The sequence below is a fragment of the Dryobates pubescens genome, chromosome Z (genome assembly GCF_014839835.1).
Source record: "Dryobates pubescens isolate bDryPub1 chromosome Z, bDryPub1.pri, whole genome shotgun sequence".
Classification (NCBI taxonomy): domain Eukaryota; kingdom Metazoa; phylum Chordata; class Aves; order Piciformes; family Picidae; genus Dryobates; species Dryobates pubescens.
The window spans coordinates 114453814-114476533 of record NC_071657.1 but is presented as its reverse complement, the minus strand read 5'-3'; the positions used below and the strand labels follow the sequence as shown (position 1 = coordinate 114476533).

Genomic DNA, 22720 nt, shown 5'->3' with positions numbered 1-22720 from the left:
TCCCTCTAAATGGCAGCCATTTAGTCAGATCAATTTTATCGGTGAGCTCAGGAAAGTAGCAGAAAATCAGAAATACACCCAAATTCAGTAAAAGGAGGAGGATTCTGAACTGAGACAACTGCCAATACATTTTTGACAGGAGTCTCTCCCAAAAGAAAACATGCTTTCTCTGCAACTTCTCATGCTTAAAGTCATAGAGATATTGAATGTTAAATTTGTTGGTAATATCAATTCCTTGTGCACTATTGTGTCTTAAATGGAGTAAAACATGTACTTTGAACACTGAGTTTAAATAACTCTCCATTAAGTAAAACAAGGACAAAGTTGCGGTTCACAGCCAATCAGTGATAAGCAGGTAGCTAGTATCAAAGTAAATGTTGAGTTCCCTGTTGTGTCATGCATTAGGTAGTTACAGGCAATTGTGGAGTGTAACCGAGAGCTGCCTAAAGGAAAGCTGTCAGCACAGCTGACACAGTCAGTGTTGCGGATCTCTATGTGGAAAGCCCCAGCATAGTTAAGCTAGTATTTGAGCTGCGATGAAGCCTTGCAGCACCAGATATCCAATTCTGCTCCAGAAAGACTAGCTGCTCTTCACAAGGATGAAGTGGGTGCAGGTAAAGAGCTGAAGCTGTCCTTACTTTTCTTTTCCCTTCTCTCCTTTTAGTCCTTCCATAAAACCAACATAATGTTTTTAAAAAGAAACTTAACCTAAATTCTTTGAAATGCCTCTTTCACATTCACTTACCCAGGCCCTCAGTGTGACTGTGTATCATTTTCAAATGGTATAGCAATGCTATAATATGAGGAAGGGAACAGGGCAAGACGAAGAATGGAGAGTGCATAGCCTACTGCATATCCCCACCCATAAAATAGCAGCAAGTTAGCATATATAAGGTGGCGTTTACTTTTTTCTGTGCTATATGATTTGTTGAGAAGTCGTTCAAGTTCTTTGACATTTGCCAAGGAAAATTAAAGAACGAATAGGATCAACAACATGCTGCAAACCATCTGTCTGGTAAGGCATAGCAGTGTATAAACTGAATTAGTCCTTTTCTTCAGAGTGACAATGAGAGCAAGTGTTTACCTAGTAGTTGTTTCATCACCAAGTGCTCAAGCAGCCTCACTGGACTGTCCACTTGACCTCCCTAGTTGGAGAAATGACTTAGTTTTATAAATTGGCCCTGAGACATGAAAGAGGTACAATTTGCCCACAGCTGTACTACAGACAAACATAGGTATGTGATTTTCTTACTTCTGTATACTTAGAAGGCCTATCAAGGGCACTTTTTGGTCTTAGGTGTAGGAAGTAAACAGGCATAACAAAAACATGTCTGTTCCTCCAAGATGTGGCTTTCTAATAGACAAGCCAGCAACTGAGAAGCAGAATTAGCCCTGACTTGCAGCAAAAAAACCCCACACCATAGCAAGTGCTTTATCCAGGACAGCACATGATGTTTGAGGCAGAACTAGGAAAGGCATCAACAGCATGTAGTAGTTTAGCTCAGTCTGCATGTTTTGCGCAAAGCCATCCTCCTTTGTCTGACCTATACTGTAACACTGGGTGAGTCTTTGCTGTCCTTTCTCTGATGGGCTATGTTTGGCAGAATAGTGCACATCCTCTGCAGATTAGCTCAAAATTGCCCAGCATCGGTTGCCCCACCTGAGACCAAGATCTGATTGAAGTAATAACATTCAAATTCCTGAGTTTGCATGGCTTGGCATCAGTTCTGCATGCAGGATAAAAGCAGATCTCTCGATTTCACATCACTGGCTTGTTAACACATGTGACCAACAGGGCAAGATCCAACCCACAACACATTTCCTCTCTCAATGGTCTACATCTACTCTGAGTTTACCATCTCAATTAGTGGAAGGAGGTACACTTCCAGAGGACAATCATCCCATCCTGAGATGGAAATGTAAAAGTAGAGTGTCTGAGTTGAAGGTCAGAATCAGTTCAAAAGAACAGTTTTAACAGGACTAGCTTAATCTAACACTGATGCTGGCAAAGATGGGGAAATCTGTCCCATCCACAGTATGCACAGCAAAGCCAAAGAAACATTTACACAGTGTCACTTTTCCTAGGTGCTGTTATTCTGAACCTAGTTTTCTAGTTAACAGTAAGTCCAGATGAAATAAGTTATCATGACTTCAGCCAAAAAAGACAGCCAAAAGCTTCCATGCTAATACCAGTTGTTTTTCTAGGTTGGCATAGGGTTTAGGAATTGTGTTGAAATGTAATTTAAATTAAAAGGGAAATTAGTTCTTGATAGTTTATTTATATTTCTGTTTTTAAAATCTCTGTCCCAAAAGGTCTATAACCTTTTACAAGTAGCAATAAATATGTGGAGAATAGTTGAAAATGCCAGCTCCTTCCAGACTTAAAAGTCTCTATGAATGAAATATTATTAGCTAAACACAAATACCTATACTTTATAGAGCAATGAGTCCAAATGAAAATGTATCCTGTGTATCAAAGAGAGCTCTGTTAAAGAATCTGTTAACCACAGGCAAAGTCAATAAGACCAGGAACAGGTTCCTGCATCTGGGTCGGGGCAATCCCAGGCACCAATATAGGCTGGGCAGCGACTGGCTTGAGAGCAGCCCTGAAGAAAAGGACTTGGGGGTGCTGGTGGATGAGAAGCTCAATATGAGCCTCCAGCATACTCTTGCAGCCCAGAAAGCCAATCATATCCTGGGCTGCATCAAGAGAAGTGTGGCCAGCAGGTTGAGGAAGGTGATTCTTTCTCCCCCTCTACACCAGTCTCATGAGACCCCACCTGGAGTACTGTGTCCAGTTCTGGAGCACCTGTTACAAGAAAGATATGGACGTGCTGGCACGTGTCCAGAGAAGGACCATGAGGATGATCAGAGGGCTGGAGCGCCTCTCCTATGAGGACAGAGTTGGGAGAGTTGGGATTGTTCAGTCTGGAGAAAAGAAGGCTCTGAGGAGACCTTGTTGTGGCCTTCCACAAGGGGAGGAAAGGGGCCTACAAAAAAGCTGGTGAGGGACATCTTAGGATGTCAGGTAGTGATAGGACTAGGGGGAATGGATCCAAGGTGGAGGAGGGTGTATTTAGATTAGACATTAGGAAGAAGTTCTTCACCATAAAGGTGATGGTGAGACACTGGAACATTTAGCGACGAAGATGATTGGAATCAATACGGCTGACCAATATGATCAGGTATTGATCCTTGATTGTTCCAGTATTGCAGGCCTATGGCTCAGGCCTATGGTGAGAGTACAGCACAGTAAAGCAAAGCATGGAAGGAGAAGAGATAGGACAGGCAGAAGTGCGTAGCAAGGGAATTGCTACAACTTATATAAACTCGGAGTGCCTTGTTGGCGTGGACTCATTGGTTCCCTGTGAGTGACCACACATTACACTATTATAGATTATTGGTCCAACTACTGATGACACACGAGGTTTGTTGATGCAGGTGCATGTCCTGTTGTCCCAAGATAACTTGCTATGTTTATAGCTACCAGCGTCTTGTTTTAGTTACAGTGCTGCAAGACAGCACTGTTTTGGTACACTGCTAGCTGGCTCTGCACTTATGCTGAGCATGGCCTGCCACCATGTCAGGCTCTAGGCCTGCACTGCCAGATTGCTCACACTGCTCGTCGCTGGCATTGCCACAGGAACATGTTGCCCAAAGAGGTGGTGGAAGCTCCATCCCTGAAAGTTTTTAAGGCCAGGCTGGATGTGGCTGTGGGCAAGATGATCTAGTAGAAAGTGTCCCTGCCCATGGCAGGAGGGTTGGAACTGGATGATCCTTGAGGTCCCTTCCAACCCTTACAGTTCTGTGATGCTGTGATTCTGTAATAGAAATAAAATTTGTCAATTAAATGTAGGAAATATAGTAAGATCAAATGGCTGGGGTTGGGATGATTTGAGAGGATTCTGGGGAATGCCTTTTTGCATTTTACAGCTTCTTGATAGTATTAATTTTATTATTGGAAGTTTTCTGGGTGTTTATTAAAATTGAATTGCATTTGGAAGAAAGAGGATGAAGGTTGTGAGACTGACACAGATTTAGTGGGAATAGAATTGTCAATGAAGAAGAAGCAGTAAAGTCACTAATAGTAAAATAGGATTTTTTTTTTTTTTTTTAATTTTTCTTCTCACCTTTTATGGCTGGAGATGCTTAAGTGTTCTGTAAAGTGTCTGTATGTGGCCTGGATGGAGAAACAAGTGACTATCTTGGTGTGTACCTGCATGAAAGAGAGCAGATTTTTCTATAGGTTACTGGACATCTCTTTCAAGTCTAAACTGACTTCTTTATCCAGTGCTGCAATATTATTTTTATATATTAATACATTGTTAAGGTCAGTGGGGAATATGATGAACATCTTGTCTGAACTCTTGGAACAACAGCCAAAAGATTCAACCCTGTAGCTCCTGCCAGCAGTCCCTGATAGAACAACAGCCTCTGAGAAAGCTGTCAGCTTATTCCAATGACTGATGTTAGAAGTTTCTTTTGAGTAGACAAAATCTTATCTATCATGTTTTGATGTTTATCCAGGGCTTAACACTGTGAGGGAATAGTTGGTGCAGCTGGTAAAAACCATCTTTGTTCTTCACTGGCTATTGTATATTCAGCCAACATTCATCAGGCTGGAGCTCTGGTCTGTTGAATCTCTTCCCTTGGCTTCAGGATAAGCTAACTCACTTACTACTGCCCCAGAAATGTACCAATTCCCTGACATAAAGAGCTTTTTAAGAAGGCAAAGGTAAAATTCCTAGTATAAAGAGAAAAATAATACACCAAATGTCGTGGATACAGGATGTACTATACAGAGGGATAGCAGCAACCCTAGTCATTTGCACTTTTTTTGTATGCTTTGATTTTCCTCTCTGTTGCACCAAGTGCTGGTGCACTTCTAGCACAGAATGGGCAATTCCTAGTTGGCAGTACAGCTCCATGCATCAAGCTAAGTACCTGGAGACAGATGCCTACTGGTTATTAAACAGCAATATGAAACAATTTGATGCGGAGCAGCAATGTTCTGATGTAGAGTACGAAGGAAGTTGTAAATGTTTTCTTTTAATTTATGTGGTGGCAAGGGAACCTGGTAAAACCCAATCTATAAATTCCTTAGGTATCTAATCTATTTTTGTCATCTGGACAACTAAAAGCCATAAATATAGAATAACACTATTCTAACAGTGAATTATACTTTCTTTGCCATTAGTCTGAATAGTCATGGAGCCCAAGGACTGACATAAGACAGTTGTACAGGTGCCCCCAAAGTAGCATCGTCACCTACTGTTACCAAAAGGCAACTGATTTTTCTTTTTTTCCCTTTGGTTCAATGTATGTTACAATTTGTTACTTGAAAGAAACTAGAAAAGGGCAAAGGGCAAGAGAAGGATAGTCTTTGTCTTTGGATAGATTTTGTGTATTCTAGAAGCATAAGAGGTAAAAAATGTCAGCTGGCCTAAACTTCCACACATCTTGTAACTTTAAGATTTTGGGGAGACAAGGAACACTTGCTTCAGCTGTTGGTTTCACCCAGCATTTTCTGAGAAATTTTCACCTCTCAATATCTGGGACTTCTTATAGCCCCTGTATGATAGTATTTTAGCTCGTCACTCTCTTCACGACAGTGTCTTTCAGACATGCAGGTCTCAGTCAAAGGGAAGGAGATAACTAATGTGGAGTCTCTCAGGAAACCTCACGCAGCAAGGTGCTGGATCTGTCTTTTACAAGTGCCCTAACAAAAGGAGCTCCCTTCACTTCTCCTCACCCTATGTTCAATAAGATAATGGAAACAACACAATTTGTTCAGTTTCTTTCTCCTCAAAGAAATAATAAGCCAAAGAGAAAAAAATCATTGTCCCAGTGGATCTGTGAGACAGATTACTGCTAAGCAGAAGAAATAGCTGCAACAACAAAAAGCTGATTTCTGAGGTGCTTCAGTGCTCCAACTAGTATTTTACATTGATTATATGCCAAGTCATTATTTTCACAAACTAGAACTTCAAATGGTAGAATCACTGAGGCACCTGCTCTGTATTTGTCTGATGGAACAGAGAAACTTGATTTGAATAAAAGAAGAAAAGAGATGTTGGCCCAGGATACTGCCCATTCCTGAAGTATGTGTTTGAGCTGTGAGGCTGTATGTGCCACCACAGCATGCTCTGTGGGCTGTGCAAGAGGGAAGGTTTTAATCAGGTTTGTCTGCCTTCTCCAGCAAACATGTTGACAATCCATAAGAGTACAACTCAGTCACAGAAGTTATTTGCCCCCAAGAGCTATAATGTAATATTCAGGCTGTTTCCTAGCCCCCATTTCACTCATTTCTTAAATACATGTTTTCTTAAGAGAAAAGGGTAATAATCCTCTGAAACAGAAATGGGTGGAATTCAGCCCGGTCAAAACCAATCAGATCCTTCAGCTTTGAGGTTTGTATACTTAATTGAAATGATCTATTAATGAACATCAGCAGAAATACCAAGAAGTGTTGGTTACAGGGAATTCACTGACTTTCATTTACTTCGATTTTTTTTTTTTCTCTTCTCTGTTGGTGCTCATATTATCTGACAATGGTGGGTTTTGTCCAGTTGGGTTTTTTGATTACCTGTTTTTTTCAGTCAAAGACATTATTGGCTTCTTATAGGCATTGTGGAGAGAGATTGAATACTCAAAGCTGTTTTTATCTGCAATATGTAGAATTATTCATGTTAACACTGCAGATGACTCTCCCATGCCAGGAGAGTCTTTTGTACTTTGAGGACTCTTGAGTTTGAAGACTTGTGGATCTTAAGTTTGTAAAGGTGGGTTATTTGTAGGTTAAAACCTTCAGGATTACCCACAAAGTGACAACAAAAAGTTGTCTCCTACTTCTCTTACTGGATCCTGCCAGCTGTTAAGATTTCACTTTCTTGAGGGTTCACTGAGTAATCTGAAGTGTTTGACAGCTCAAAAGAACATCAGGATAAAAGTGGTCTTAACCATTTCACAGCTAGGCAATGAATAGAAGAAAAAAAGCATGATGTAGACATGATGTGTCTCCAATATATCATCAACAAAGCTGACTTTCAACATTCACTTTTCAGAAGATAATGCAACTTTTTAGAGGAAAAGAAAGGAATGATTAATGCACTAAAGTAGGGCTCAGGAGACAAGCTAAAAACCTAATTGCACCTTTTATGAGGATGATTCATCTGGTATAACTTTACCTACCTGTAAATTCAGTGTTTAATCTGCACTAGTTATTCGAGGCCCTTCTGTGAGAGAGGCACACTTTTCTAGTTCATCCAAACTATCTTTAAAGATAGCTCTTGGTGAGGTGCTTTATTACTTTCCTATGTCAAGAGACTGAGTCTCTTTCTCTTCCTAAGTATGTAGTTTAGATGGATTCATCTCATCCACCTTTATTGTTTCTGTCTCAGTCCAGAGAGGGAAAGAGACTCAGTTCTTTTGAATATACCCATGTTGGGAAATTAGAGGCACAAACAAGGCCAAAATATCAAAAGCAAAGCTATTTATGAACAGAATAAAGTGGACAGAACAGAAGAAGGGAGAGAGAGAGAGGGGAAAAATAGAGAGGAAGAAGAGGGAGAGAGAAGATGAAAGGAATTATATTACCACCCTCCATCCCCCAAGATGGTTTGGATCTGTGGAGGAAGGGTGCTGCTGCCTTCTTGCCCCTCCTCTGGAGGAGGGAAGGGAGAAGATCCCAAAGTCCAAGTCCTTCTCTGAGCAGCCTCTTCAGCTCCATGAGTTGCAGCAGGCAGAACTTAGGACAGACAGAGAGGGTTCCTCCTGGTCTGCTTCTTCCAGGCTACATGGTGATGTGTCTGTCCTTTACTCTCATGGTATTTTCTTCAGTTTTCTTCAGAGCAGCATTGCCCAGGTCTTTTCCTTCTTTTGAACCAGTAGTTGCTCAGGTCTTTTATACAGTTTTTTAGGTATGTGTCCAGGTGGTGAATCCATTGTCCTTTGCACCTGTTGTGATCATAAGGAGGTTATTAATATTCAGTAGGTGGAACAATTAACAAAAATATTAATAACTTTATTAATTAAAAAATCCTGTGGACTATATTAATAAAACCTATTTACTGGTTCAAAATATTCAGTTGTGGAACAGATATCTCATCAGCAGGAACATGTAACTATTTAAGCAATATGAGCAAAAATCCAGAAAAAACAAACAACAATTTAAACTGTAAAGAAAAAAGGGAACATCGGCAACAAAGCTGGAGATTGCCCACAAGGTGGGGAGGGACTCTAGAGTTCTCTAGGGCAACTGACCTGTAATAGATGCTTAAAAAAATCAGATTTCATAATTACTCAGTGATGGTGGTACCCCGCGGCACGTGTTGGGATTTGGACAAAATCAAAATGGCATTGACCACATGAAAGCTGCAGGAACAATTCACTTTCCGTTGGCGTCTGCAGCTTGTCACTGAGGCACATTCAGGATTTATCTCTGAAGGCTTTGTAGCTGAAAGCTTTGTAGAAAAGAGGTTGCTGCTGACGCTTGCAGGGCTTGTTGGCTTTGTAGCTTTGCCTATTTGGGGACATTCTTCAGCTGCAATCTTTGCAGCGGTGCTCGTTACTTCTTCCAATAAAACTAAACTGTCCTGGGGACTCTCAGCTCCTCCTGGGGTTCGTCTCTCAGCCTGGCGAGATTCGTCCATTCTGCTCCTGGGCTTTACAATGCTATACAGCAAGGGGTCTGAAACACAGCTCAGATTCCAAGCGAGGCTTGTGATTTCTCCTAGAGCATGGACAATTGCAAGGCAAAGTGCTGGCTCTTTGGGCTGGTATTTATAGATTTCCTGAGACAATAATGGCCAGTGACAACAAAGAACAAAGACTGCGAGATAAAACCCTGACACTCTAACCTATAGAAGGGGTTTTCTCCAAATGTGGCCAAAGGCACACACACCTGGCCCACTTGGACGCCAGGGCATGTTCAGGCAAGCCTGTACAACGTGGGCATTTTCCTGAAAAACCAGACCTGCTGGCTCCTGCCCCATTGTCTGGTTCAGAGCATTTTGAGGCTTTTTGCCCCTTCAGGACAGCACCATCCTCCCTTGACAGGGCATCTGATGGGTAGAGATGGTCTTGTCTATGCACATTCCAGAGAGCTGTTATCCAGTGACATCTGCCCAATACATGTCGGCTATTGTCTGGGCAAGAAGCAAAGGCGATTTTATCTTTGTTGAGTCACATTAAGAGAGACAAGATTTAGTCTCTTACAGTTCCCTTGGCATTGTAGCAGCAAGGACTTTTTCACCACCTGAGCCTCAGCTTATCTTCTGACAGAGACTTTGAGGATACCAATAGCATTGTTTATGGGATGCTATACTTGACTAGTTATGTACAAAGGCCAGTCTAAAAGCCTGCAATAGAATGGATGGTAGTTACATTTTGTATTTGGTGGATCATTCTTTTTGTAAACTTCAAAGCGTTAAATGATGCTCATACAGTGGCCTAGAGCAAAGCCATAATGGTGTAATGTCTCACTTAGAATAATTAAAATTTCTCTTGGAGCACTTGGAGGCTAGAACAGAAAGCTGTTGAATGATGAAATTACTATGAGTAGGTCTGTGTCTTTTCAGTAATGGAGTTTAAAATACAGCAAAATCTTAGTAGTCTGGTTAGCTGGTAAGCCTGGGATCCTAGGCTGGTTGACAAACTGTAGAGGAAGTGACTGACTCGATGATCTCTAGAGGTCCTTTCCCAACCCCTACCATTCTGTGATCCCATACTTACAGTTTCTGTGTTATGTTTGCAAATGTTCTATGTTGTGTTTGCACAATGCTAAATTTTGCGATCCAGTCTTTGCAGTTCAAGTCTCATCAACACTTTCCATGAGCAATCACACTATTAGTATCCAGGACAAGACTATTCTGTTGGTATAATTTTCTTCTTCTTTTTTTTTTTCCCCTAGCCCTGTTGTGCTCAGCATTATCATCAGCTGTTCTGTGATCATCTGAAATAAGCAAAATGTGGCCTTAATTTTGCTTTGCTTTCTTTTTTTTTTTCCTTTTTCATTTCAGTGGCTGCATCAACTGCTAATTCCACAGCTGGTGCGGCCATGAATTCTTTGACTTCTCTGGGTACTCTCCAAGGATTAGCTGGAGCCACTGTTGGACTGAATAATATTAATGCACTAGCAGGTACCGTAAACAGTGAGTATTTATTGCTGTGGTGGACAGCCTTCCCCAATATTTATGCCACAAAATCTATCAATTGTAAAGCAATTATATGATTATTTTTAATCTATGTACAAAATAAGGGGCTAAGTTGATCTAGTTCCGTTTATGGTATGTATGCAGTTCTGGAGTCTATTAGTTTCACATAGCTTGCTCTGCAAAGTGGAATCCCTTGGATCCGTGCACAAAGACTCCTTTTCTTGGAGGACTTACAGAAGGTAAAAGAAATGTCACCAAGGATTTGGGTTATTTGGATTGTAGAAGAGGCTCTTTTTTTCATTTAGGAAGTCTGACAAGAGGTATATCACCCCAATGTTACAAAAGCTCACTCAGAAATGTAGTGATACGAAAGATGTTTGCCACAGGGACGGGCCTTTAAAAATGTCTGTAGGAATTATCAAATTGACTTCAGAACAACATAACTTAAAATGAAGGCAAGTCTTTGGCATTTAATTGGAAGGATGAAAGAATGATGCAATCAGTCATCTGTAATACCAGAGCATGCACATCTATCCTATGACATCTTAAACAAAGCCTGGCATCTCCAGCTAAGTAGATGCCAGTAGTTGTTAGAACATTCTTCCTTGTTCTTAGTGTGGTTAAGATTTCCCTGAAGAAGAAGAATGATTTAATTTTTCTTTATTACTGTTTCTGCTATGATGACTTCACCTTTGCCTGCAATGGAAGAGAATTGTCCAGCTGCATCTTCCATTTTTTTAGCTGCTATTGCTCCTTGCATTTCCCTCTGCAATGCAAGGAATCTATTTGGTCATTGCCAGCCCATGACCCATCATAACGTACCCCCAGGAATGGATGTCCTCCTCAGTATCTCTTGCTCACTCTGATGCTCTGCATGATGTCCTTTTTGTCACTGTTACTTGGCTGCTCACTCAATCTTTTTGTTCTGTGATCTCTGGTTGTCATTGTTGGGAGTTGGGAAGGAAGGGGTTAATGGATGTCCATGTAAGAATGTCAAGTGGTTGCATGGGGTCTTGTGTAAAACAGGTCTTGCTTCTGGCAAGGATATGTGTATTTCACACAAACAACTTCATAGTAAATATGACTCAAGAACAACTTAAGAAAAATAAATATTAGGTCCTGAAATGGCAGGGGTTTTTTATAATTTCATTAGTATTAAAGCAAGCTGCTGAAAATGGCATGCATGAAAAGCTAACTTACCTCCTCTAATGAGCTCTTGTGTTAAGAGAGCTACCCTGTCGAAAGTAACAAATCATTAATTGTCCTTTCCTAATAAATAGTCATTGTGCCTTACTTGGGTTGTAAGAAGTCACAGTATCAAGAGCAGAGTATGGCATCTCACTCCTTGCCTCTCACAAGTACTGAGAACCCAGGCACACTGGAGCACTCCAGTCCCCTTCAGCAAGGCTGTGCAAGAACAAACCACCTATGAGCTCTTGACTGTGTGAGAACCCTTCTGTTGCACTCGTTTTAACACTTCTTGTTAGGCTACAAGCAAAGAGTTTACGTTCTCAGCAAGTATTTTGAGATGATGTGTGTGCAAACTTATCTGCTTGTGTCATTCAAAGTATTAATTATGTATTCATAACCTAGTACCAAATTTCAGCTTGTTTTAAGCCACCAGTACTTCTGTGGTCTTGCACTAACAGTGGCTTCAGTCTCAAAACTTCTTTGTGGATGTTTTTATGGACACAGAGAGTGTATGTGCCTAGAATATCTGTATGTGTATAGCACTTACAAAATACATGTGGTTGTGTCTGTCTGTGTATATACATATGTGAGAGAGATCTAAAGAGAGGAAACTGCTTCCCCACAACACAACATAGTGTTGTCACACTGTTTATCAGTTTCAGGTAATTGTGATGCTAATGACAGCAAAGCATTGATCAAATTACTGCCACTTCCCATGTCTATTATAATGGTGAGCCAGTGCTTTTTCTAGTGACTGTGTCTGATCCAGTCACACACACTCAGACCTGCCTAGGAGTTTGCCTTTGGGAAGCCTCATGTTCAGTGAGTCTGATGTTTCACACTATGCCACAGTCATAAAGCACTCCAGTAAAATCATTCATTGACCAGAGAGGTTCCTGAAGTAATATTGCAGAGAAGTTGAAATTTAGTGGCATGCTTCTAATGGGAAAATTAAAAGAGCGATCACAAGAACAAGTCAACCAGAGATTAACCCAAAAATTAATTAAAAGATGGCACTGGGCTTGGACATTGATTTAGACAGAGGTGTTGGAAGAGGTACTCTTCTGTTGATGCCACATCCTGCTCTGTATATGAGAATCACGAGGAGAATGTATTCAAGACTCAGCTCACTAGAAAACTTTTATCCATTTTCTGGATCCTGGCTGTTTCCATGAAAAAGAAGCTGGGCTGTGGAGACCAATAGTGCTCTCATTGTAGAGAGCAGCATTGTAGAAAGATGTCTATAGGCTTTAAAAATTAAAAGAAGTGGAGGGTGGTAAGTTTAACTGTCTTCAAGGGTTTGGAAACCCTTGCACATCCATGTGGGGATTCACTCAGTCTTTCCTCAGTTGTACTTGAAGCATCTAAAACCTTAAATGACAAAACATTAGACTGTATCCTTTGGCACATAAATTTAAATAATGTACCTAACAACAAGAATTATGAATAATGAGGAAAAAATAATAAAGAGAGAGGAAGAGATTATTTGCAATTAAGAAAGACCATGGATTCAGGATACTTGCACAGTATTTGTGTGTGAACCCAGGTCAGGCACTTAGCCTTTCTGCCCTCATATTTAAATTTGTAAAATGGAGATAAAACTATTTGTGACAGATTTGAAGGTGCTTTGAAAGCACTTTAAGAGACTTTTGGATTTGCCAAGCATTGTTACTTCTGTATTATGTAGAGTAACTCAAAAAAGTAGAAGGCCATAGATGAAAGACTCCAAAAGGTTACTTCACGGAAGTGAGGAAGGGACCAGTGTTCCATATCAGGCTGAGGTGCATTGGTAGAGATAATAAAGAGATGGCAGAGATGTGTAACTGCATCTGGACCTTGTAGATTTCATAAAAATGTAAAAAGGGGAGAATAGAAAAAATGTGGAGAGCTTTCTGCAGCTCTGTTCTGCTCACAGGGAAGCATATTTAGATATGTGCCCTGCAGTAGCAGTAGCTGTGCCCTTCCCTGAAGCAGTGGGGTGAGCCTGGGCTGTCTGGCTGTTTGCTAATCTGAAATCATTTGGTGGGAAGGAGCTATTGATTCTAGGCGAAAGAAGGGGGAGGGTGCTGCCCACTGCAATACAAAGCATGTTTATCTAATAGGCTGATGACTCACAAAAGATAACATGTTATCCTAATGCTTCCTCCATTATCAAGTTATTTCAACACTATAATAAAAGGAGGGATACGAGCTTCTTTATCAGGAGCCTTTACAGTGCTGTGTGTACACCTATGCAAGCAGTGACACAAATCTAAGTACAAAAACATCAGACCAGGTTCAGGTCAGTCTCAGGATGATAATAATAATTTAATTGTGTTACTAGTTATTATAATTTTGGATCTTAATTTTCAAAATGTTCTATCTTAGATATAAGATGGATCACAAGCTATCTTGGTTGTCAGGGTTTTGGTTTATAACCATTACACTACAAATAGCTGGCTCTTTAGTGCTCTGCCAGAGGTTTTTGTTCAAAGTGCTGGCAGCCAATGCCTCCTATCAGGATACTCTGAGGTGGGGTGGAAGGGAAAGAGAAATCTTCAAAGTGCAAGACATTTTATTAAGGAAAGGCTTAAGAATATCACATCTCTGTCAAGTGTTTAGTCACACAAATTATAGTAATATCAAAAGGTATAATTTATTCAGTACAATTCTCTTAATTGGCACAGACTCCGGTGGAGCCAGAAAGGTGCCACTTGAGCAATTGTCCTGATTATCAGAGACTCATAGGAATACACTTTTCAAATCTACATAAGAGCTGGAAGAAAACTAGTAGGTCAGCATCTTTATCCTCCTCTGTCAATGCAGAATAATTCCCTGCAGTATTCTTTCTGTCTCTAAATTACTCACGTGATGGGGCTTATACCATTTTCATTGAAGATTGTTTCCCAGTCTAATAGATTTCATTGTTAACTCACTATAAGTGTCTGTTGCTTAATTTCCTCACTTTTCTCCAATTTAGCTATCACCCCTTATTATTGGTCTGAAATTAAACCTTTTCTTTCTCTTCAGTTTTCCGAGTTTTTGGGTCTGCTTATCACCTTTTCACCTGTCATTTTGCCAACCAAAACACTGCACAGTCAATGTCAAAGGAATGGTCACTGGTAGTTCTGGATGCCATATTTTCCTGGTGACTGATCTACTGTACCTTGAGAGGCCTGATTGAGCCCTTTTGAGTTGTTTGTGAGCACAGGGTAGCTAGTTGTGCAGAAAACATAGTCTTGATGAGCATTTAATAGTCTAGTTAACGTGAGTCAGAGGTACGGGCAATGAGAAGGGTTTTGGACTCTGCCACGTCTTTGCCAAAGAGACTGTAGCTCTAACACAAAATTCACTTTTTCAGGAATTTCTGGGGGGAAAAAAAAGTAATTTTTAACACTGTTAACTTCAGCCATGATGAAGAACAGGAGCAACAGAGAGAGTCTGTTGCCCAAGAGTGTGTTCACCATCGAGTAAGAGTAGTAAAACTTCTGCAGACTCAGACTGCACTGTTTGCACAGATGATGGATGCCATTTTCTGCACAGCTAGCAATCCAGTCTGAAATTTCCTCTTTGGCAGTCATCCCAGTTAATTAATCTGTTATTTATCAGGATGTATTATCACTTAAAAAACAAAACAAACAAAAAACCCAAAACTGCTTCCAGTGAAAAGAAGGGTGTTGCTTGAACCAGATGCTTTTGTTTCTGTGAAAGATGCCTAGTCTGGATGAAGCACTGTTAGTCACTTTAGATGTGTTGCTGTCCCATCTATTCTGGAGTAACTGGAGGAAGAGGGTTGGAAGCACAGGTCATCACAGTTCATCTTCCTACCACAAACCTAAGGGATGAAGCTCATAATTGTACAAAGAATTGCTTCAGAATTACGTTAATTGGGATTCTTTGCTAACTCTGTGTAAGCAAAGCACTTCTAATATGGTGTGACCATGGCCTGTTGCTAAAGAATTCGGTCAGAAAGAGTGGATTTCCTCACAGACTGTTTTTTCTTCAGTGCCAGTTTGCAAGGATACAGGGCACATAGGTCTCACTCTCCCAGCTTCAGGTACTGTTAGTAGAAGCACAGATGTCAAGGAGGGTGGGCAGTGGGGCTCTCAGAAGCACCAAGCTGTAGTACTTGCCAGTAGCAGGCTGCATGTGAGTCCGTTTGACTGTGCAACCCTTGTGCTAAAGTGATCCTGATGCCAGAATCGTGTTTCTTTGTTTTCAGTCCCATATGGTGAAGTGCCGAGCTGCATGCACTGCTGTCATTGTCAGTGTCATATACACCAAAAACTTTTGGAAAGCACTAATGAACAAGTGCAATTTCTTTTCTCTATTGTTGGGTTTTTTGTAAAGTTGCTCAAATGCTCTCAGGTATGGCTGCCCTGAACGGAGGACTCGGCGCAACAGGCTTGACGAACGGTACAGCTGGCACAATGGATGCGCTCACCCAGGCCTACTCAGGAATCCAGCAGTATGCTGCCGCCGCGCTGCCCACCTTATACAGCCAGAGCCTGCTGCAGCAGCAAAGCGCTGCGGGCAGCCAGAAGGAAGGTAAGCACCAGGGCCAGAGAAGCAAACATTGTACAGCCAAATGGAAGTGGTGGTGCGGGTTTATTTCTTCACAGAGGCTTAACAAAGGAAGTCAAGTGGCCTAATCTTTGGGATTTCTTTGGTTTAGTATTGCTATTTTCCCTACTGTCTAATGCAAACCTTGAACAGTGTGTTCAGTTATGGGTTCCTTACTGCAAGAAAGACACTGAGGTGCTGGAGCATGTCCAAAGAAAAGCAACAAAACTGGTGAAAGATTTAGAGCACAGGTCTTACGAGTGGTGGCTGAGGGAATGGGGATTGTTTAGGCCAGGGAAAAGGCAGCTGAGGGGAGACCTGAAAGCTCCTTACAACTACCTGAAAGGAGGTTGTAGCAAGGTGAGGCTCGGGCTCTTTTCCCAGGCTACAAGTGATAGGATGAGAGGAAACAGCCTCAAATTGTACCAGGGAAGGTTTAGGTTAGATATTGGGAAAAATTTCTTCACTGAAAGAGTTGGAACAGGCTGCCCAGGGAAGTGGTGGAGTCATCATCCCTGGAGATATTTAAAAGGCACGTAGATGTGATGCTGCAGAACATGGTGTAGTGGTGGACTTGGTAGTCCTGGGTTAACGGTTAAGTTTGAAAAGATTTCTTCCAACCAAAACAATTCTGTGATTCTATGTAATTTATTTTGTAACTATCTGTCCTTCAGTTATATTTACTGACCATCCTTTCTTATGTAAAATTATTTATCAACTACTGTGTAAAAAGACACTGCTAACAAAAATCATCCCTTTATGGGTGCCATTCTCTCTTCTGGTTTCCATTTTCTGTGATAGTGGAGTTAATCTGATTAGATTTAAGATTTTGAGTTAATGACAAGATCCGTTTTCTCTTTGAGTGGTTCTCTGCTTAATTGTGGGTCTTGTGGGGAAGCAACTAAGTGAATGATTGCCCCCTCTCCCTGCGCCAACAGCAAATAAGCCTCAGGAAGTTACTGCTAAGAATAAATGAATACTAATTACAAGATGTTTAGGAAAATGAGGTTACCCTTTTCCCCTCTTCCGTTCCTCTGCACACTTCCTAGGCATTTTGGGGGTTTGCTTCTGTTTTCATTGCTTTCTTTCATCCTTAGTTCGAAGGACAAAAAAATTGCAAGCTTTCTAAGATTACATCTATGTTGTCACTCCTGTTCTTGCCAGTGCTAAGCTTTGGAAATAAACCTAGTATAATATCCTCAAAAGAAAAATTGTTATCCTCTTTTAAAATAGTATCTTGTATTGTTATGGGAAGAGTTTCCTAGGAAGACAAATTTGGCATTCCCCCAGCTGGCTGTTGTATACCACTGGTGTTAATATGTGTATTTTCTCTGAATTCCTTACTTCATTTACTGCTGACAGCTTGAATTATTTAAAGTGAGAGGACTTACATTTTTCCCTCTTTTTGGTCAGTGGCAACAGATTGACACCAGAAAGAAATTGTTTACTTGTAAGATACACATTGGAAGACAGTTTGATTATTTTCTAACTATTTTATTTTTTTTCTGATTATGAACATTCATATGAAGTGTAGGCTTACAGGTTATTGTTATGAGTTGGCACAGTCTCTTTTAAAACACAGTCTTTTTTGTTATATATCTTGTCTCTGTTAGTAATGGGTTAAGTCAAAATGAGTTAATTCCATCACAACTGTCTTTTGTCTCTTAACAAACTGTCTTTTTTCTTTTCTGATGGAATGATGAAGACTCTGGAGTGGTTGAGGATAAAGGAGATTGGTTAATACATTTTTTGTTACTGATTTGTTTTGGTTTTGTTTGGGGTTTGCACGTTGCATCTGACCATCAGCAAAGAGCCTGATGCATGCTTTCCTCTTCCTCTCCAGAAAGCCAAGGGCATCGCATCTGAGGCATCTGAGTTAGGTTCCATGAAGCAAGCCAATGCTTAAGTAGATCACCATAGATTTTTTTTCTTATCAGAAATGTTTGTTCTCTTTGCGTATCACTTATGCTTATGGTGTCTGCATTGGAAGGACACATTTCTGGCTCCGTCCTTCCAGGCATCCATTGCTCATTTTTAGTATGTTGTTGTAAAAGAAGAATTGATCTAGAGATAAAAATAACCAATAACTTACTAATGATGACTGTTTAAACCAACACCATACATGTATTTGGCTGCAGGAAAAATATTCAAAGCACCTTTGAGTTTGCACCATTCTTTACAAAATTGACCTTGTCTAAAGCTACTTTATTTTAAACTTTTTTAAACAGAAAACAGAGCTTTTTATGGCAAATTTATATTAAAAAAAAAAAAAAAGATGTTATTTTGAAATTAGTACATATTTATTTTTTACCATCTTTCTGTCTTTGACATCACTGATTGCCAAGTCACAAAGTTTGCTTTGTCATATTATTTTCATACCCGCCAGTTTCTTGCCCTTCGAGTTTACAGCTGTGCTGTTCGAATCTGAGCTCAGGTCATGGCATTTCCATAAGCTTCCACAGCTAGAAGTAAACCATCAAACCCATGCAGATGTTCAAGGCAGCAGAGGACTCCTTGTGTGGTTCTTAGGGTATTGTGAGAGAGTAATGCATTTATATTTCTTTTCCTAACCCTAATAATACTGAAAGACACCCATATAATTGAAGAAAGAGGCTGCAGCTCAACTTCTTCTGTAGCACTCACCAAATAAACGCTTTTCAAGATTGGATGCTCTGAAGAGCTGCATTACAGCTCTATTCCATTGATGATCTGCTTGCTTTTGTTCCTTCAAAGTTGGAAAGCTAAATGCTTTCTGAACATCACCTTCAGTAAGTATGGAAAAATAGATTAAATATAGCACATCTAGTAGGTGTTTTCATACTTGTCTGTTTGTTTGTTTTCCTAAAGGTCCAGAAGGGGCAAACCTCTTTATTTACCACCTCCCCCAAGAGTTTGGAGACCAGGACATTCTACAGATGTTCATGCCTTTTGGAAATGTTATCTCTGCTAAAGTCTTCATTGACAAACAGACCAATCTGAGCAAGTGCTTTGGTATGTCAAATTTAATAAATTGAATAGTAAAAACCACATGCACTGTACTGAAAAGGGGCCAAGAAAGAAAATTAACCACACTGTGAGAAATGTCATACTGGAATCTCATTCCAAAAATAACGGACTGCTAATTCTCAAATGAATGGAAAGATGCACAGACAAACTAGTTCTAACTAAAAATTTGATATGGAAAAAAAACCAAAAACAAAACAAAACAATGATCATCTGCCAGTCTGACATCTCACATGAATGTGTCAAGTACACAAAACTAATTATACCCTATGTGGGAGAATGTCATTTAGTATACTATTAAACTGCCTTATTATGGATACCTAATTATTCTCTATTGTATAGCTGAGCCACTTAAAAAGGCTCTGTGTTTAACCCATTACTTCTACATTACAGGAATTTCTGTCTTCTGAATTAAGTACAAGATTTTGCAATTAGCAGTTGAATGGTGTGTACATGTAGTGCAGAATGCTTTACAGACAGTTCATGTCTACATATGCAGCTCGAGCTGTTGCAGGTGGGCTCCAGTGTATTATGGAAGGTAGCATCTCCCCTTACCTTACCTTAGCTTAGGGCAGAGATGAAGGGAGCCTCACAAGATCAGTGTCAAGTTTCCCGGAGAGCACTTTGAGCTTCCAGAAAATTATATTGTAACAGGAAGATGATGTGTTGGTATAAAGCAAGTTCTAGGGCTGATAAGTGGGCTACTGTCTTTTGAATGTCATAGATGCATCAGTTCAGTGCTTTAATGGAGTGGAGTACAGAGTGTGGAGATCAGTTAGAGAATTGGTCGGTCTTCTGCAAGACATGAGGAAAGTCTAGGAGATGGAAAGAATCTCTTACAGATAAGTTTTATAAAGTTTTACCTAAAATGCTTCAGCTTCCATAAAAGTGACAATTCTTTCTCAAAGTAAAGGAATACAATTGTATGTATGACAAAAGAGTAATTTGTCCAGACAACCCCTTGGTTTCCAAACCACCTCTGTGCTGATAAGTGTTACTCTTTGCCCAGCACCATCTGAGAAGTCCCCATTTGAAGTGTCCCCATTAACCATCATTGCATATCATTAATTTTTTAAAATCTAGGTTTTGTTAAAATGTGTCTAAGGATTTGTCTCTGCTAGGACCATTCAGGGTTTCGACACCTATTGGGCTTTAACCCATCTTGAAAGGATTTGTATTTATCTAAGCAAACACTGCCTCAACATGAAAACAAAAAACCGTTAAATTACTCAGAAATAACCTACTGCGCTGGAATTCAAGCCTTGCCACAAAGTGGCTGTTTTTCACCTGAAGATGTATTTGGAAAGTTCATTCAGTTCAGAGAAAAGGTGTGACATTCTTTCTGCATTTTTCCAGTCTTTCAGTTCATTTTTGAAGTATTGACCTCTTCAAGCTTTGCAAAAAAATTGTTCATATCTAGACCAATATAGGCCAGCATGTTTCTGCAGTGGGTTAAAACAGCCCCTCAGGCTGTCGAAAATTTGAAAAGTGTAATTGAAATGGACTCCCCATTGATTTGGGGCCAACTCAGTTAGTATGTTGAGGTGACAAAATTATTGTTGAGGTCTCCAGGAATCTTGATGAAATGTTGAATCAAGCTACGTTAATCGAAATGCAGCAATTGCGATGACTGCTGAAAGAGTGTAGATTAGTTTAGGCAGGTGGCTCAATTCATCAGCTTGCTTCCCACCCTTGGTTTCTGTGGGTTTCTTTTTACTCTTTGATGATCTACTTACAAATTTGCCTGGATTTATGGGACACAATTACCTAATTTAGCAATGTACCAAAGTTACATTATTTGAGGGAAAATTGATGGGTCAACACCTAATGGATGAAGAACTCTTTCTTTTCAGCATTATTGAGCATTCACTAATATTGCAGTTTCTCATTCTTCGCCCTCAGATATTCTGTCACCAAAAAATCAAGAAGTACTGCAGTGGCAGAGAAGTTAAAATTTTCTGATTCAGTAGATGACTAATTGATTATGTTTCTAATCACAGGCAAGGCCAGAATAAATCCTGATAATTTAACATATTCATGTACACTGTATGTACCTCCATAGATTTATTAGCAAGAATAATCTATTTTTGCTTTAAAAAGCTTTACTTTTCCCCTGCCTTCACACCCAAAAACCAGAACAATAGTGCATCTGAAGAATCCATTTCTCCCCTGTATATTCAATGCTCATTGCTCTTGGTACAGTTTGGGCTTGGTCTTTTTTTCCAAATAATAATAATGGCAATAATGTTTTGCATATGCCTGGTGCTTTCTACTGTAGTTTCTAATCTCCTGCCCAAAGGAGGAGCAAATCAAATTACAGATGAGCACAGGTCAAATACCAGAAAGGTGAAAAAGATTATCCAATACTGCCTACTGGCATAATTGGGAACGAAAGTGCATTCTGAGTGAGTAGCAGGGTAGCGATACACAGTGATGCACTTTTATGTAACCCTGCTTTTCTAATGAAAAATTACTCTTCTTTTCAGAAAATGTACTTGGACATTATTTGCTTTCTTGTCCACCTCAAATGAATGCTTAAAAGATTAAACGGTGATGAGGATGACAAGACAGGCTGTTTACAGATGAAAGTGCTCTTCCATGACTTCTCATGAGCTCAAATTGATTCAGCAGACAACGGGTTTCACACTTCAGGCTTATCTCTCACCTTTCATAAACCTTAGAATAACAGAAATGAGAGATGTAAAGTAATGCAGGGGAGATGGAACCCCATGACGTCAATGCATAAATGCAGACCACCTCATAGCAAAAGCACTACTCAAATGATTAAAAATATTTACCCTGACTGTAGAGATAGCCAGAGGTTTAAAACAAGATAAGAAACATCAACCCATGCTCATGTAACCGACAGTTTTACATTCTGACCAAAAAAAAAAACCCACCCACAAACAAACAAACAACAACAACAAAAAAGGATGCAATCAGAAAAAGATAAATAAAGTGGCAGAATGCCAGATTCCTCTCCCAGATTTATAAGTGAAAGTTCCCAATAAGGGAAAAGATGAAAGTGTAACAGGCTAACGTAGATTTAGAATTCTGTTTAAAGGTACAGGTTGTGAATCAGAGTAACAACTGAATGATAAAGGCTGAGGCCACTGATGCAGCACAGAGACTGTATGTTTGAATTTTTGGCTGAGTCAAGGAAGGAGATAAAGACACATATAATGAGATGACCTGTCTCATTCCCCTGTAAGGTAAAGAGAGCCTGAGATAACTGTTCTTCTGTCATCAGTGGGTGTGACCGTTTTAGGCTATGCCTTTGAGAAAGGGGCAGTTACTGGAACACTCTGGCTGAATGTTTTGGTGTGAAAAGGAAAACAAATATATTCTAAATGAATTTCATTGGTAGAATGCAACTTTAAATTTTAGTTTTAGCTCAGTTTGAATCTCCAGAGTGGGAGGTGTGTAAATTAGTGACTTGAATGGTGGATGGAAAAGCCACTTCTGCATAGATGCTATCTAAATGACTACTTCAGATCAGTTGCTTAAGTTTCAGGTGGCTAAAACTAGCTAAGAAGAAAACAAAATAAGGTGTTAAGAAGTTCATAGCAGAAGGCTGTTCTGAATGCACATAAGAGAATAAAGTGAAGGTCAGGAAAGCATTAGAGGAAAATGCTGAATTGTCAAGGTAGGTAAGAGAGTAGTGGCATCTCAGTATGGAGTCCTGCCTGCAAGGTGCTACAACTGCCTTCCAACTCTATCCCTGGGGATCCCTAGAGATCAAGGCTGAGATCTGTGAGCTGATGGGAGTACTGTGCTAATACAATGATTGCAGTCATGCAAACAGATGAGATTTCCTAGAAGAAAATATA

General features: G+C 40.1%; 1 protein-coding gene across 13 annotated transcripts in view; it reads left to right on the top strand.

The window, feature by feature from the left end:
* The window catches only part of CELF2 (CUGBP Elav-like family member 2), a 464286-nt gene that overhangs the window by 437825 nt on the left and 3741 nt on the right, over positions 1-22720 (top strand). For 7 of the 13 annotated variants that reach the window (XM_054178211.1, XM_054178222.1, XM_054178214.1 and 4 more), the window contains 3 exons: positions 10020-10151; positions 15675-15872; positions 18735-18878. In XM_054178211.1, coding sequence (XP_054034186.1) covers positions 10020-10151; positions 15675-15872; positions 18735-18878 — 474 coding nt within the window. The remainder of the gene's footprint in view (positions 1-10019; positions 10152-15674; positions 15873-18734; positions 18879-22720) is intronic. The other 6 variants (XM_054178212.1, XM_054178218.1, XM_054178213.1 and 3 more) reach the window with 3 other exon arrangements.